At 31.6% G+C, this 18,611-nt stretch overlaps 1 protein-coding gene across 1 annotated transcript; it reads left to right on the top strand.

The window, feature by feature from the left end:
- Positions 1 to 4,332: 4,332 nt before the first annotated feature.
- On the top strand, positions 4,333 to 18,401 carry LOC145330385 (uncharacterized). Its single transcript, XM_080175024.1, has 12 exons — positions 4,333 to 4,523; positions 4,808 to 4,902; positions 5,038 to 5,093; positions 6,771 to 6,880; positions 7,331 to 7,426; positions 14,480 to 14,547; positions 15,062 to 15,187; positions 15,524 to 15,600; positions 16,976 to 17,031; positions 17,316 to 17,367; positions 18,000 to 18,065; positions 18,337 to 18,401. The coding sequence occupies exons 1-12, from the start codon at positions 4,452 to 4,454 to the stop codon at positions 18,399 to 18,401; spliced, it is 939 nt and encodes a 312-aa protein (XP_080031150.1). The 5' UTR covers positions 4,333 to 4,451.
- The last annotated feature ends 210 nt before the right edge of the window (positions 18,402 to 18,611 follow it).

Here is an 18,611-nt window from a genome sequence, read left to right as displayed (position 1 = left end):
TCTAATTTCAGATATATTATTATTATTTAGTTTAATAAATTGTTTAGTTAAAGTTAGTTAATATTCATAGATGTCTAATTAATAGTATTTAATTTTTCCTTATTTTTTTTGCATCAAAGGTGTAGTTGCACTAATTGCATTTAAACTTGAATTTTGTGAACTGCTTATTTTTCATGTTTAATAGTTCATTTATAGGACATATATTTGAAATAATTTCAATTTTCTACCATGTAGTTTTAAAAATATCAAGACTTAAAAATCATATTTTTTGGATATATGCAACATACTGTCCTGCTTTCACAAAAACAGTATTTGGGTGGTGCCTAATTGATATTTATTTTAATACAAAATTATACATGTTAGATGGTATTTTTGTTACTTATGTTAGCCATCATACTTTTTAAATGCACTTCATGCAACTATACCTTTAAATATTATTTGATGATATGTAATTATTTCTAATTAGTTTTTCTATTGCCAAAAAATAATTAACCACAAAATTTTAGAATCACTTCAATGTCAGGTTGTTGATATTTTTTTTTGTCTGATGTTGAAGTGGTTTTGAAAATCATAAAACTACATTAAAACATTTTTGATGCAGCCAACACACAAACAAAGAAATGAGAAACCAAGAAAAAGATAATTTTGACAATTTTCAATAGAATAACTTAATTAAAAGATTGTCCAATAAAAAAATCTTTTATGATAGTTACTTCTGTTGACCCATTTGCACAACTAGAACAACCGAATTTTTTGAAGAGTACCATCACTTAATTTATAGTTGTTATATATATTGTGTAATTAATATTGTATTTTGTAGAATTTATTGCTATCATTTTTTTTATAAAGAGTATGACTATTTATCATTATGAGTCAGATTAGAGTATGAATTTTAATGACAAACTGTCATATTCTAACCTGTCTTTTGATAATCTGAAATTTAGTAATAAACAGTCATATTCTAACCTGACTGTTTGTCACTCAAAGTCAGTTTAGAGTATGAATGTTTGTCACTAAAAGTCAGTTTAGAGTATGACTGTTTGTCACTAAAAGTCAGTATAGAGTATGACTGTTTGTCATCAAATGTCAGATTAGAGTATGACTGTTTGTCATCAAATATCAGATTAGAGTATGACTGTTTGTCATCATATGTCAGATTAGAGTATGACTGTTTGTCATCAAATGTCAGATTAGAGTATGACTGTTTGTCTTCAAACGTCAGTTTAGAGTATGACTGTTTGTCTTCAAATGTCAGATTAGAGTATGACTGTTTGTCATCATATGTCAGATTAGAGTATGACTGTTTGTCACTAAAAGTCAGACTTGAGTATGACTGTTTCCCATCAAATGTCAGATTAGAGTATGACTGTTTTTCTGCAAATGTCAGATTAGAGTATGACTGTTTGTCACTAAAAGTCAGATAGGAGTATGACAACTTGTCATCAAATGTCAGATTAGAGTGTGACTGTTTGTCATCAAATGTCAGATTAGAGTATAACTGTTTGTCATCAAATATCAGATTAGAGTATGACTGTTTGTCATCATATGTCAGATTACAGTATGACTGTTTGTCATCAAATGTCAGATAAGAGTATGACTGTTTGTCATCAAATGTCAGATTACAGTATGACTGTTTGTCATCAAATGTCAGATTAGAGTATGACTTTTTGTCAATAAAAGTCAGATAAGAGTATGACTGTTTACCATCAAATGTCAGATTAGAGTATGACTGTTTGTCTGCAAATGTCAGATAAGAGTATGACTGTTTGTCATCAAATGTCAGATTAGAGTATGACTGTTTGTCCTCATATGTCAGATTAGAGTATGACTGTTTGTCACTAAAAGTCAGTTAGGAGTATGACCATTTGTCATCAAATGCCAGATTAGAATATGATTGTTTGTCTGCAAATGTCAGATTAGAGTATGACTGTTTGTCATCAAATGTCAGATTAGAGTATGACTGTTTGTCATCAAATGTCAGATTAGAGTATGACTGTTTGTCATCAAATGTCAGATTACAGTATGACTGTTTGTCATCAAATGTCAGATTAGAGTATGACTGTTTGTCTTCAAATGTCAGATTAGAGTATGACTGTTTGCCATCAATTGTCAGATTAGAGTATGACTGTTTGTCATCAAATGTCAGGTTAGAGTATGACTGTTTGTCATCAAATGTCAGATAAGGGATTAACTGGGCAAATTTTGAGGGTCAATTTAATCACAGATTACGATCTTAATCACCTGAACTTTGCTCACATTGAGTCAGATTCGTCAGATTATAATCTGAAATCCCCCCTGACAGATTAAAAATTTGGCGGCAAATCCTGAGTAATCTGAGTTTTAGTACCTTTTTGCGCAAAAACACAGGTTTTGTCAGATTACAATCTGATGAAATGTAATCAAATGTCAGAGTTGATTGATGAGGGGCGGGCATATTAAAACCTGAGGAAAACCTGTCAAAACTCAGATTAGACAAGGTTTTGTCACTACTTGTCAGATTTAAAAACTACTAGGGTTATATAGTGCAATAAATCAAGGTCTATTTAAGTATTCATGTTTGTACATATACATTAAGATTTTTATTTTTCAAAATATGTTTCAGAAACGACTAATATTTCTCTAGATATTCTTGTGGAATAGCAAGAAAATTTGAGAATCCTGACACTTCAGAACAATTTTCATCTTTGACACTTGAGTGTCATTGGAACCAAACCTGGACCCCAATCCCAAGATTATACCCATGTGTTTGGGTTCAGTGTTTTACTCCTCCAAAGGTAATTCAATATTTACATTAATTTTTTTTGGGGGGGGGGGACTGCTTTAACATATCTCTAATTTGATTATCATTTTAGCCACCTCGTCACTCCAACATTGTAATTAATTGGAATGGTGAAGCCATTGATCATGGATTCTTCATTAACTATACATGTGGCGAGGGTACTTATTTTGAGCATGACAAAAATCTGGATAGTTACAGAGTGGAATGCCTGAGAAATAGTTCTTATGCAGTTCCTAGACAATGGCCTAAATGTGTGGCAAGTAAGTTTTTAGAGACACCTAAGTAGAGTTCTAGATGACCATAGTGATAGTAGTAACTAAAGCAAAGGATAGTTGTATAAGTAAAGATTTATGAAATAATAGTTACATAGATAAAATCCAACATAAAAGTGTAAATAAATATTAAATTTTATAATTGGTTTACATATTATTAGTTTCTATTACTTGAATTTAGTTGTCTAGATATCAAATTAGCTAAAATTCTTGAATGTCTCTATTTTGCACTTTATTTATAAAAAGGAGTAATGTAAAATTTTTATGGGGAAAGTATAATCCAATGTATTTCACTAAATTTGGGGGAAATGAACTTTAAAGAGAGTGGGGAGTTAAACTCCCTTTTATCTCCTCCCCCCTCCTGGACGTCCCTGAAAACATTTCTATTTTTAAAATTCCAGGTATTGATTGCATTGAGCCTCCTGGAAGGCCATCTACTGGAACCTGGCAATGGAATGGAAACTATACCTATCAAACTAGGAATGTTTTTTTTTTCAAAGCTAGCACATCTTAAAATTAAACCAAAAGACAGATAAGTGTAGGTTATTTAAGATCAGGGAGTGAGGGGACATTAAGTTGGTTATAACACTAGTCACCAAAGTTTTAGAATATTAGCTTAACAATAGTGGGGACTTTTATTGAATATTGATTGGTTTGTCCATTAGGGTGGGCCCATTTCACCCTTTTTTTAGATTTTACTGTTATCATAAGTTGTGGAAGTCATATATATGTATGATAAGCCCCATTCAAGTTTCAAAAGTGACTTGGCTCTTATGGCTGCCGGCGCGCGGGGGTTATAAATAGTACCCACCCCCTTCTAAAACCAAAAATTGAAATTCCTTCAAACACAGGCATGTTGCATATCAAAATGACCGCATTGAAATGCTGATTGCGAATCTGAAAACCGGTTTGATAAATATTGCTCCTAGTTCGAATAAGATCTCATTAAGTACCTAAAAACAGCTGATTTAGTCAAAATTGTTCATTTTAGAAGGTTATTTGAAAATCATTTCAGACTGAATCAATATTTTTTAAAACAATTTTCAGATCTGTAATCAGCATTTCAATGCGGTCATTTTGATATGCAACATGCCTGTGTTTGAAGGAATTTCAATTTTTGGTTTTATAAGGGGGTGGGCACATTTTATACCCCCCGTGCGCCCGTTGTTTTTGGATTAAAAAACCTCTTTCAAGTTTTACAGGGTTTTATATTAGCCCAGTAACCCTTGCCAATGTCTACTAATGTGAAATTCCAAAATCGACCCACCCTATTGTCCATACAGTTAAGTGTAATTGTAATCTACAAAATGGTTAATTTTGTGTAGCATACTTGGGGATGTAGATCAATTTATGGGCCATTGTATTACCCCTTTATATTCCTGTCGAAAATTAATTAAAACATGCACAGAATATCTTATACATGTGGACAGTTTGGACAGTTTTGTTTTGATGATGGCAGCTGTCAAGATGAGGTAATGGCAAACAAAAATACAAAACAATCATGATTGACAAAAATTATCATAAAATACTCTGATAAGCAGATCAGTCATACAGTTTAACAGACAAATAGGGTGAAGAGATTTTTGGCTAGGGGAAATTTCAAAAGAAATTTCAGATTCCAATTTCACACAAGCTGCCTTTGTTTGGCTTTGTTCAGGTTTTCCCGAAACATGGATTTTTATCTTAATTTGAAACTGAAAAAAAATACTCAGCCAAAAATTTGTGAATGGCATTAACTGAAAACTCTGCTACTTAGGTTGTATCTGAATGTCAATGGAACAAGACCTGGAGCATTCCAGAGCTGCCAGTCTGCAAGGCCAAGGCATGTCCAAGGATACCTTTTCCTCCAAGGTAGACATATCATTAATCTACAAGCCTCTCCAAAAATTAATTTATTTGTTAATGATAAAAATATATGAACAAATAATTAGGGTTACTGTGTTAATTAATATTCAGGCAATTTTCTTATCCTGTTTACTAATTCAGACACATTGGTTTGCTTTATACCCCTGATGAAAAGAACAATATGACTTTGGAAACAGGTTATTTTTTTAAGTTAATCATTTTTATTTACCAATTCATCATCATTTACAACATAATTTTATTTATGAATATAAACTAATTAATTTAAATTGTATTAAAAACAAGGATGAAAACATCCATAAAAGTGAAGCTCTGAAACGGTATGAAAAACGAACATTAACTCTTGTAGAGTGTCAGAACTGAATATTCAAAATTTAAATATATTAGTTTAGAAAAAATATATGTAAATTTGTTGCAAAACTTCTTAAGTACACAATGCTGTTTAAACTGTTTTTAACCTATTTTTTTTATCATATATCAAAAATATACTATGACACCAGTAGATTCAGACTGCAGAGCCCAAATTTGAATTAAGTCCCCAATAAACTTTTTTTGGGGGATTTAAAAATCAATTTTATATGTTGCTGTGATCATTTTGATGGAAGCAAAAGCATTTTTTAGTTTGGGGTTAAATTGTTTCTTACAGAACAATTTGATGTGATTCAGATTATATCATTACAATAATAAAAACTCTACTCTATTCGATGCAAATAATTTTTTTCTAAAACAATAATTTATATAGAAGAAATTTAACATTAAAATAAAACATATTATTCTGAAGTCTGAACCAATTAGAAGCCTTGTTTCATTTCAGTTTTTTACAATTCAAAAAAGAGTGTTTTCACAAAGTGACTTATTTCCAATGTAGGTAAATAATTTTTATTTAATTAAAATGAAAAGAATGAAAACTATACACATAAAAGATAAATGCTTTTTAAAAATATTTTAAAAAATAAGTTTGAATAATCTTATATTTTATCATATTTGTATATGTGACAAAAAAAAATTGTTGTATTGCGTAAACGTTTGTTGTCATCTTTCACTATTTAACCCTTTACAGCCAATTTTTTTGTGTTTTAAATAAGTGATGGAAAACAAGCACGATAAAGTTAATTCATTGATATATTGTAAAGAATTAAGTTTTTAATGAATTAATTTAGATGAAATCAAAAGGCCTAATTTTACTCTATACCAGAATACTATATATATGAAGCAAAACACTCTAAAAGCTACGAATTTTACCCAAATAAAAAAAGACTTTTTGCTCTGATCAAAAAAGACAACAGCAACAGTAAAATTAATTTTTAAATCCCCTCAAAAAAGTTTATTGGGGACTTAATTCAAATTTAGGCTCTGCAGTTTAATTCTACTGGTGTCATAGTATATTTTTAATATGTTTTAAAAATAGGTTAAAAACAGTTTAAGGACATACTGACATTTTTAGGAATCGATTATAGAGATGCTTACAATATTGTACCTTATTGTAATAGGAATCAGTACTCCAAAAATCAGATCTATGAGATGATTATATCACATAAAAAAAGTTAAAAATCAACATATTTAAAATGGACATATGGACATTCCGGTAACGATTATAGAGTTGCTACACTTTCTAAATTGTATCTAACTACTACAGGAATCATCATGCAAAGTTTGAAATCGATTGAACAATTCTAACATGCCTAAATTAACAATTAAAAAAATCTGTCATGGATGGACCGACCCTAATTATAGAAAAGCTTTGCTTTTATAAAAGGATGTTAATTTGGTATGTGAATACTGTGAAAACAAATTGGATCCACACCACCAGGCAGTTGTCTGGAATATACATCTGTACTTCAATATTAATTATTCAGAGTACACAAGGGTGAGTCCTGCATTGCCTGTAAGAATTCCTTATCCTGGAGTAGATCAGTGTAATAAACACTACAAAATGCTCATTTTTGGAACTTCTTTCTCTGATGAGGTATATATCATCAGCTTTTATGATATCTTATTTAAACATTTATAATTGTACCAAAGAAGAGAAGGTAATCCTCTATAATTAAGTCGGTCAGTCCGTGTGTAATGTTTGGCTCTTTATTGTCAATTCATACATATTAGAATTGTCCTATGTAAAACTTTACTTTTTGAGTACTTTTATTGAATTTTGATTTGGTTTGTTCCAAACTATTGTTATCCTTTTCAACTAATAATTATAATCTACAGAAGGGGTAATTCTATTATCATCATTTAACAATTTATCTCTTATCCTTTAAGATCCATTAATTAATTGCCGACTGTTGATTCTAATGATAAGGTTGGTCAATGAAAGGGTGGGATAAGAGTAGGAGTTGCCTGATTTTGTTTCATAAATTATTAACTAACTCCGGTTAATAAATAAAATGATATATTATAATAATTAATATTAATTAAGTCGATGGATGTGATTTTTATGGGATCTAGAGATGAAGCTCTTCATATGACGGCAGATTTCACAAATCAGAAAATTTCTCTATGGTCAACACAAAATGTGAGTTGCATTTTTGACCCAATAAAGATTAACTTAGTACAAAAGGTGCATGCAAACAAAGTGCCTCCCCCCCCCCTCACAGCCTTTACCTAAAGTCAGTAAGTTTACACAAACACACACACATACACACACACAGAGGTAAACAAACAGACAGACACAGATCCACAGATATATCCAGACCATCTATATTTATTATTAATCCTAGGGAACTAGTACAGAAGTATTAGTGTATACTACCCCATCACTGGTCCTCTACACCTAGTCCATCTAGACTCTATATTTATTATTAATCCTAGGGAACTAGTACAGAAGTATTAGTGTATACTACCCCATCACTGGTCCTCTACACCTAGTCCATCTAGACTCTATATTTATTATTAATCCTAGGAAACTAGTACAGAAGTATTAGTGAATACTACCCCATCACTGGTCCTCTACACCTAGTCCATCTAGACTCTCTATATTTATTATTAATCCTAGGAAACTAGTACAGAAGTATTAGTGTATGATGCCCCATCACTGGTCCTCTACACCTAGTTCATCTAGATTCTATATTTATTATTAGCGGTTACGCCCCTAGAAGCCTCGAGGGGCACTTAAGTCAGAAGAGGGAAAAGTCGACCTCATCCCATTTTAAATTTTATTTTCAAAAGAGTAAAAAAAATTTTGGAGTGAGGGGGGTGAAGACACCCTCCCCAAAAATAGTTAAAAACCTTCCCAGGACACATAAGAAGCTTCACTGTAAAGGAGAACAATGTCGGTTCAGCGGTTAGCGAGATTCTTCGGGACAGACAAAAAACGTTTACTACTTTATATAATAGGATAATCCTAGGGAACTATTAAAGAAGTATTAGGATCATGGAAAGAAAACAAAGTCATTCCTTAATTAGGACAGAAGTCACCTTCCTAGGAAGGACATAAGTAGCTTCCCTTATGTGAGAATTTGTTAGATGAAGGGCATAACTTGTCTCCCTTAACAAAGATTTTGCAAGATGAAGGACATAAGTAGCCTCCCTTCACCACACAAAACCTAGCTTTTTGGTCCTTCACATAGCAAAATCTTGCATAAAATAGTTTATCTGTCCTTCACATAGCAAATTCTTGCAAAACATAGCAAATTCTTGCAAAACTTAGCAAATTCTTGCAAAACATAGCATTTCTGTCCTTCACATAGCAAATTCTTGCAAAACATAGCAAATTCTTGCAAAACATAGCAAATTCTTGCAAAACATAGCAAATTCTTGCAAAACATAGCAAATTCTTGCAAAACATAGCAAATTCTTGCAAAACATAGCAAATTCTTGCAAAACATAGCAAATTCTTGCAAAACATAGCAAATTCTTGCAAAATATAGCAAATTCTTGCAAAACATAGCAAATTCTTGGAAAACTTAGCTTTTCTGTCCTTCACATAGCTAATTCTTGCAAAAAATAGCAAAATCTTACAAAACATAGCAAATTCTTGCAAAACATAGCAAATTCTGGCAAAACATTGCAAATTCTTGGAAAACTTAGCTTTTCTGTCCTTCACATAGCTAATTCTTGCAAAACATAGCAAATTCTTGGAAAACTTAGCTTTTCAGTCCTTCACATAGCTAATTCTTGCAAAACATAGCAAATTCTTACAAAACATAGCAAATTCTTGCAAAACATAGCAAATTCTTGGAAAACTTAGCTTTTCAGTCCTTCACATAGCTAATTCTTGCAAAACATAGCAAATTCTTACAAAACATAGCAAATTCTTGCAAAACATAGCAAATTCTGGCAAAACATTGCAAATTTTTGGAAAACTTAGCTTTTCTGTCCTTTACATAGCTAATTCTTGCAAAACATAGCAAAATCTTACAAAATATAGCAAATTCTTACAAAACATAGCAAATTCTGGCAAAACATAGCAAATTCTTGCAAAACATAGCAAATTCTGGCAAAACATAGCAAATTCTTGGAAAACTTAGCATTTCTGTCCTTCACATAGCAAATTCTTGCAAAACATAGCAAATTCTTGCAAAACATAACAAATTCTTGCAAAACATAGCAAATTCTTGCAAAACATAGCAAATTCTTACAAAACATAGCAAATTCTGGCAAAACATTGCAAATTCTTGGAAAACTTAGCTTTTCTGTCCTTCACATAGCTAATTCTTGCAAAAAATAGCAAAATCTTACAAAACATAGCAAATTCTTGCAAAACATAGCAAATTCTGGCAAAACATAGCAAATTCTTGCAAAACATAGCAAATCCTTGGAAAACTTAGCATTTCTGTCCTTCACATAGCAAATTCTTGCATAAAATAGCATTTCTGTCCTTTCAATTTATGAGATCTTAAGCTACAGACAGAAAAACTTTGCTTTTTTGTTTTCAATAAACCAGGATATCATAACACTAATGGAGTAACAATGTTGTTTGCAAAGTACAGTTGAAGCTTTCTGACTGCCCTTGTACTATGTGTGTTAGTGTCTGTGTATGTTCTCACAGCTTTAGTGGCCAGGTGGAAATATTGAGAGCCAAAATTATCAATTTAAAATTTAGAAATGTAGATTCTCTACAAAAATGTAGTCTCTTGATTTTTTTACTAGGCTCATTACATATTTTTTTTGTATTTTTTAAAATATATTTTTTTGGCCACCTAGGAATTTCATAATAGTATAGAAGGAAGAAAGTAATGTACTGTTTAAACTTCTATCTAACAGGAGATGAGAACTAACCTAACAATAGTAAATAAGGTTTAAAGAGTACATTTTTATATTATCTTATTCAGTGTTTATTTAAAATAACCAATAAAATTAAATCTTTATTCCATAATTTCATGTAACTGGAACACTGGAGAAGATAAATTTAAATCCATTGTCCTAGCATTGAATTAAAGAATTTATGTAATATATTTAAGAAGATTAATTATTTTTCATGTGACAGTTCCAATTGGTAGATCTTAAGGAGTAGTTTAATTCTAATTAATTTTTCGGGTATAGTCCCTTTCCTGACAACGCTCCTTAAGGGGCGATTCTTTATTTTTTTCACCCTGTGAGGCAATCACTAACTAATATAACCTAACCTAAACTAAAATAACCCATCAAAAGCCATTTAAAATATATAAGACGAATCGCCCCTTAAGGGGTGTTGCCACAAAAGGGACTATTCCTCATTTTTCTATTATTGAAAATATAGAATTTTGATTTGATTTATTTTCATTTTACAATGTTTTTTTTCCACTGTTTTAATTAAACGTTCCCCCCTTTTCCTCTTGTTAATAATGTACTATTACATTGCGTCGATTATAAATTAATATTATTTAAATATTGTCTGCTAGCAATATGCAGTGGATTAGAACCGGTTCTCAGCAATACTGAAAAATTATATAAAGCATAATATGTACATTTTTATGGCCGCGGAAAGCTAAATATAATACGATGCGTCGTATATTCCTGAACTATGAATCATAAAATTATTGGAGATAAAATATCCTGTGGGGCAATCACCTAACCCAATATAACTTAACCTAACCTAAATAACCTCTAAAACGCCATTTTAAAAATACGACGAATCGCCCCTTAAAGCGTTGCCACAAAAGGGACTATTCCCGAATAATCTTATGATCTAATTAGGTATCTAAAGGGAAAGAAAATGGCCGAAAATTGATATACATCCCCAATGATGATGCACAAAATTATTCTTTCTTAGATCAAAATTAGTGGTTGAACATTTAAACACATAACTAAACTAACCAACCAATTAAAAAATCAACGTTCCAAAAGTTGGTTAATTTACGAATAAGAAAACGTTATTATAAAACTTTGGGGACTAACGTGTAATAAACAGACCAATGTCTACTCTCTATCTAAATAATCTAAATTTAAATTAATTATATACAAACATGTATACGTATAAACAAAATTAAACAAGGATGACAACATCCATAAAAGCGTAGCTCTAAAATCAGTAGGGTCTGTTATAGGAATCATCATGCAAAGTTTGAAATTGATAAGACAATTATATCATGTCTAAATTTACGAAAAGAGGTAACTGTTTCATATAGAAAGAACCAACCTAATTATAGAAAAGCTTCGTTTTGAACAGAAGTTTCAGGGATCTCTAGGGATAATGGCCGGTAAATTTGTGTACATTCCCAGTATAATTAATTTAAAATACCCCTTTCAATACTTTACTTATTTAAAGTCTAATGTACCCTCCCTCCCTGGGTTGATATAAAGAAGATAAAAGATTAAACAACAACTCTAATAATTAAACCAAGTATTTTTTTCAGGGATGATTTTTCATGGAATGGTAAATTAGTTTTATTTTGTATTACAAAAATAAAAAAAAACTCTTATTTATTCAATTCTAAATATTTATGGGGAGAAAAAAATCTAACTTTCTATCCGCTTTCCTAAAAGTTCAAAGTAAGCCCTTGCAATCTTTACATAATTTATCAGCTGATTTATTTGAACCGCTGAAAATGAAGTTGTCAACCATCTTTAGAGTTTGTACCAGATAAATGGAGAATTGCATTAGATGAGATTAACAGGTATGACACTAATATGCCTATGCTCTATGTAGAGAGGTGTGTACTTTTCATCAAATACAAATGTCCAAATTTTTATTTAGGGTTAGTTAATTTTTTTTTTCTTGGGCAATTTCTCCTGTTTCTTTTATATAAGCATTGATAATTGTATAGGTATATTTTATGAAGAAAAAAATAGTTTGATATAATAATCAAAAATAAATATGTAGAAATATTAGATTCATATTAAATACTTATGGTCTAATATTTTATGTGTTGGCTACTGTAAAGGATTATGAAATAAGTTTGATAGATAGATAGCCAGTCAAGGAAGGGGAGAAAGTTAATAATGTACAAGTGGCCAAAAAAAATATATATTCTAAAAAATAAAAAAAAATATGTAATGAGCCTAGTAAAAAAATCAAGAGACTACATTTTTGTTGAGAATCTACATTTCTAAATTTTAAATTGATAATTTTGGCTCTCAATATTTCCACCTGGCCACTAAAGCTGTGAGAACATACACAGACACTAACACACATAGTACAAGGGCAGTCAGAAAGCTTCAACTGTACTTTGCAAACAACATTGTTACTCCATTAGTGTTATGATATCCTGGTTTATTGAAAACAAAAAAGCAAAGTTTTTCTGTCTGTAGCTTAAGATCTCATAAATTGAAAGGACAGAAATGCTATTTTATGCAAGAATTTGCTATGTGAAGGACAGAAATGCTAAGTTTTCCAAGGATTTGCTATGTTTTGCAAGAATTTGCTATGTTTTGCCAGAATTTGCTATGTTTTGCAAGAATTTGCTATGTTTTGTAAGATTTTGCTATTTTTTGCAAGAATTAGCTATGTGAAGGACAGAAAAGCTAAGTTTTCCAAGAATTTGCAATGTTTTGCCAGAATTTGCTATGTTTTGTAAGAATTTGCTATGTTTTGCAAGAATTTGCTATGTTTTGCAAGAATTTGCTATGTTTTGCAAGAATTTGCTATGTTTTGCAAGAATTTGCTATGTGAAGGACAGAAATGCTAAGTTTTCCAAGAATTTGCTATGTTTTGCCAGAATTTGCTATGTTTTGCAAGAATTTGCTATGTTTTGCCAGAATTTGCTATGTTTTGTAAGAATTTGCTATGTTTTGTAAGATTTTGCTATGTTTTGCAAGAATTAGCTATGTAAAGGACAGAAAAACTAAGTTTTCCAAGAATTTGCAATGTTTTGCCAGAATTTGCTATGTTTTGCAAGAATTTGCTATGTTTTGTAAGAATTTGCTATGTTTTGCAAGAATTAGCTATGTGAAGGACTGAAAAGCTAAGTTTTCCAAGAATTTGCTATGTTTTGCAAGAATTTGCTATGTTTTGTAAGAATTTGCTATGTTTTGCAAGAATTAGCTATGTGAAGGACTGAAAAGCTAAGTTTTCCAAGAATTTGCTATGTTTTGCAAGAATTAGCTATGTGAAGGACAGAAAAGCTAAGTTTTCCAAGAATTTGCAATGTTTTGCCAGAATTTGCTATGTTTTGCAAGAATTTGCTATGTTTTGTAAGAATTTGCTATGTTTAGCAAGAATTAGCTATGTAAAGGACATAAAAGCTAAGTTTTCCAAGAATTTGCTATGTTTTGCAAGAATTAGCTATGTGAAGGACAGAAAAGCTAAGTTTTCCAAGAATTTGCTATGTTTTGCAAGAATTTGCTATGTTTTGCAAGAATTTGCTATGTTTTGCCAGAATTTGCTATGTTTTGCAAGAATTTGTTATGTTTTGTAAGAATTTGCTATGTTTTGCAAGAATTAGCTATGTGAAGGACAGAAAAGCTAAGTTTTCCAAGAATTTGCTATGTTTTGCAAGAATTAGCTATGTGAAGGACAAAAAAGCTATGTTTTGTAAGATTTTGCTATGTTTTGCAAGAATTAGCTATGTGAAGGACAGAAAAGCTAAGTTTTCCAAGAATTTGCTATGTTTTCCAAGAATTTGCTATGTTTTGCAAGAATTTGCTATGTTTTGCCAGAATTTGCTATGTTTTGCAAGAAATTGCTATGTTTTGCAAGAATTTGCTATGTAAAGGACAGAAAAGCTATGTTTATTAAGGTTTTGCCATGTGAAGGACAGAAAAGCTAAGTTTTGCAACATGAAGGACATAAGCAGCCTTCCTAATGTAAGAATTTGTCAGACAAAGGACATAAGTCACCTCCCTTAAGTTAGATTTTGTTAGATGAAGGACATAAGTAGCCTTCCTTAGACCAATTTCCAGTGACTTCTGTCCTAATTAGGAATGACTTTGTTTTCTTTCCATGATCCAAGTATTAATGTATGCTACCCCATTACTGGTCCTCTACACCTAGTCCATCTAGACTCTATATTTATTATTAATCCTAGGGAACTAGTACAGAAGTATAAGTATATGCTACCCCATCACTGGTCCTCTACACCTAGTCCATCTAGACTCTATATTTATTATTAATCCTAGGAAACTAGTACAGAAGTATTAGTGTATACTACCCCATCACTGGTCCTCTACACCTAGTTCATCTAGACTCTATATTTATTATTAATCCTAGGGAACTAGTACAGAAGTATTGGTGTATGATGCCCCATCACTGGGCCCTCTACAATCTAATATGATTACGTAAGTAACACAAAAATTGTATCGATATTTTTAAAACTGAAGCTTTTCTATAGATAAAGTCTGTATGTTTGTCCTTTCATTACAAATAAACGTCCAACACATCAGTGTAGATGTTGACTATTGCACTCTTCAACGGAAATCAGACTCATATCTTAAATATCAGCTGGAAAAATATTGATTCTTAACAAAGTTATAAACATTAAGAATTACAAATAAGTTTTTTTTACTAAAAATTATCTTAATGTACAATGAATTTAATATTAATTGGTTTACACCATATTATCATGTAAGCTCTAATATAGTGAAACTCGTAGTGGTCTAAAATAATGATACCCCCATCCACCCCCTGTAATTAACCACCTCCCTTCCTCCTGGTGGATGAAGGAGCTGACCAAAAATGATGTTCATGTTAGCAATCTGAAATGACGACATTTTTTTCATAATATCCACATATGTACATCCTACTATATTCATTTAATGTACATACAGCAAAAAAGGTTTAATTTATTTTTAGTATAAAATGTGATGAAGACGGTTTTTCTGTGCAAGCCAACAGTGACCCCCCATTTGATCACTATCTGCACACCATGTCTGTTCAGGATATCAAAAAAGTGGAGGTTCATGGCGGACTAACGGCTGAGTAAGTTATTTGTAGCATAGCTACTCTTTATTTACTCATTCTTTCATTTGTCTTTATCTAAAAGCTAAAGGGAGTGAGTAAATAATTTATTAAATTTTGATTTAATGGTTCCAAACTAGTGATGTCCAAACTTTTCAACCAATAAATTTTATCATCTATTGTCTTATCCCTTGAAATCAATTGGAAATAAGTGGGGAGGAAATAGTTTTTTCCTAAGCCTAATCCCTTGCAGGGGTCCTAGCCCTTCGGGACCTATACCTGAGAATCCTTAACCCTGCAGAGTACCAAACTTAACTTAACTTAACCAGAAGTTTAAATTGCCAATTTTTTTGTTAGTTTTGTTGGATTCGGACCTGTAAGCATGAATCCTGCGCCCCCAGTTGGGTTTAATCTTACATTTAGATGCCCTGAAGGTATGTACACATATCTATAATACAAATTAGAACGATGTCTGTCTGTCTGTTTGTATGTTGCGAAGGATCTCGCTAACTGCTGAACCGCTCGGGTTCTTCTTAACAGGGTATATTCTCATAGGTCCCGGGAAGGTTTATAACTATTTTCTTCGGGGGTGGGAAACCCCAACCGGAACCCCCCCCCCCAAAAAAAAAATACCCCCCCCCCCTCCAAAAAATTTTTTTTTTCTTTGTAAAACAAAATTAAAATAGTGGGGTCGACTCTTGGGGCAAAGCTAGAGGCTAGGGGCGAAGCCGCTAGTATAATATATGGTCTTATAGGTATTTGAATAACAGCTATTTTTTCAAATATCCTTATGTTAAAGTAACAGTATGTATAAGTGTTTGTTTGTGTGTACTGAAGAAGGGATACAGTTCTCCTTTATAATGTAGATTCTCATAGGTACCTGGAAGATTTACAACTATTTTGGGGGAGGGCACTACTACCCTCCCAAGAAAATCGCCCCTTGAAAAAAAACCTAAATTTTTTTTTCTTTTTTAACAAAACTATAAATGAAAAAGAAGGAGGTTCAAATTAAGTTCCCCTAAAGGCCTCTTGGGGCATAACTGCTGGTAATACTTATTTTTTTTGTTGAACTCAACTGTAGATTACATACAGACAGTCAAAACAACAAACAGATATCCAATTAGACAGATATACATATATACAAACTAGAGTTGGCTCGATATAATTATCTCCCTATTGGCTAGTATTCTATATGCATATCTATTTCTCAATAAATCTATTTTCCTCACCCGGCATTACTATCTAAAAGAAAGTAAATATTCAATAATTTAAATGATTTTAAAAAGATTTTTTAAATTATATTTTTTTCTTTACATTACCATCACCAAAGGGTTAATGATGATAATTGCAATTTTAGTTTAATATTTGAACACACAAAGTGTCGCCACAATCGAATTCTTTTAAAACAGAATTTTCTTAAATTTATTTTATTATAAATTTAAATTTTCTTTTTTATGATTAGAAATTAAATACATCAATATAAGGTACATAGCAACATGAAATGAAAAAAATGAATTTATTTTTAATAAAGTAAAATATTGGGTCTTATTGTTCTGGCCAATGAGAGTTTATTATGGATTATTGGAGCACTATGAGTTATATACATATATTCCTTGGAAAACTTGAGCTCGTTTATAGACATTTATTTCCTATATAGATCTGACATGGATCTTGAAGCAATTAAGCAGGCCGTTTTGTACATGTTAAAAATTGGAAGATTTCATTAAATAAAAGTTATCGCAAATATACTTAGTAAATAATGGCATACTCTTCCTAACTTTCATTCTCATAAACTATTATTCTTACAAGGAATGTTATTTGATCATGATTGGTTTGGAGATCCTTTTATCCTCATGACCTGCCAGGTATTGTCTAAAAATAAGTGCTCGGCAGCAGCGCTGTCATATTTGTGTAAGGTTAAACTTTAGCTGATTTTTAAATTTATAAAAGGTTGATTTCCCAGAAGCTTGGCTGCAAAGTCCTGCTAAAAATCCCTATTTTGTTTTTGTAGTAGCCCTGATTCTCTAAAGTAAGAATCTTTGGCCAAAACAGTTTAATATTCCCCTACAGCGTTACGAAATGTCGGACGAACGGACAGACAAAGTAAGTTATAGAGAAGCTTTTCTTCTCAAAAAAATATATATTTTAGGAATCTGGAGTTTTTGATGAACCAGATTGGTCAATATTGAAATGTATAGTTCGTAAGTTTTTTGTTGTTGTTGTTATTTATTTGTAAATTACCGCGTTGAGGGGGGGATTCTCCTTTGATTTAAAGTGATCATCTAGAGAAGCAAGAGCACTATCCGCTTGTCATTGTATGCAGTACTCTATTAGGAAAACATCCAATAGACAACCAACCCTTTGATTGGACGACATTTGTCTGGAAGTCCTAACTGTGCATAGTTATGGCCAATGCTCCCCATCTATCCTCACTGTCACATGCCAGGCATAGCAGCAGTAGGTACCATTTTTATGGTCTCTAGTATGACATTATTTTTTAGTTTTTACTAGGGTTGTGCTGGATATTGAAGTAGCAAAAATAAATTTCTTCACAAAAATCTGCTGTCGTTTAGCTGTCGACTGCGGCGGCTGGAAGCTGCCAATTACAGCTGCCATAACCAAAAATCATGTTTTGAGATTTCTAATATAAAATTTTCATATAAATAAACATTTTCTGAAAATAAATTTTCATCTAGCTTCAAAAATACGAAAATTACAGCCATTTAAAAAATAAGTAGGGATTTTTGTAGTATAATATGAAGGAATATATTGCCGGATATATATAATATCCGGCATCCGGCCTAGTTTTTAATTTCATAAATTTTTATTTTAGCCACAACAACAGAATGTTTTGATTGTACAAGTAAGTATATTTTTTTTGGATCTACTGCAGTTCACGGTAAAATATTGCTGGTAAGCAATATTTCCAAAAATCTATGAATTTTAAAGGCTGATAGCTGACAAACGGCTGAACGTACAGATCTTGCCCGTACACTGTTTTAAGCGGCATAAGAAGGCCTACAAATAATCTTGAATAGTCATAGATCAATAATGCATAATTATCTCGCAGTGCAGAGAAATGCGCGAAAAAGACCTATTTTACGCGTTTTTTCTTCAGTGAAGCTTTCCCTGTGCATAATTGGATCTTGGCTATTCCAGATTATTTGTAGGCCTTCTTATGCCTCTTAAAATGGAGTGCGGGTATGATCTATACGTTCAGCCGTTTGGTAGTTAGCAGCCTTAAAAATTCATAGATTTTTGGAAATATTGCTTACCAGCAATATTTTACCGTGAACTGCAGTAGATCCTTTTTTTAAAGTAGATTGGGAATGGTCAATCTACCATATTCTATACAGATACATAGACAGACTTACATCCTGTAACTTTAACTTCACAAAATAATTACTGATAGAAATTTCGGTTACAGTCTCTTTAATGGCAACGT

Source organism: Acartia tonsa, chromosome 10 (genome assembly GCF_053477335.1).
Source record: "Acartia tonsa isolate MP-2025a chromosome 10, ASM5347733v1, whole genome shotgun sequence".
NCBI classification, from domain to species: Eukaryota; Metazoa; Arthropoda; class Copepoda; order Calanoida; family Acartiidae; genus Acartia; species Acartia tonsa.
Note: the sequence above shows the minus strand (reverse complement) of the source record. Positions and strands in the feature narration are given on the sequence as shown.

Coding starts and splice junctions, on each gene's coding strand:
- LOC145330385 (XM_080175024.1), top strand. CDS start 4,452: ATGCACAGAATATCTTATACATGTGGACAGTTTGGACAGTTTTGTTTT. Junction 5,094..6,770: donor CAATATGACTTTGGAAACAG/GTTATTTTTTTA, acceptor TTAATTATTCAG/AGTACACAAGGGTGAGTCCT. Junction 7,427..14,479: donor CTCTATGGTCAACACAAAAT/GTGAGTTGCATT, acceptor TATTAATCCTAG/GGAACTAGTACAGAAGTATT.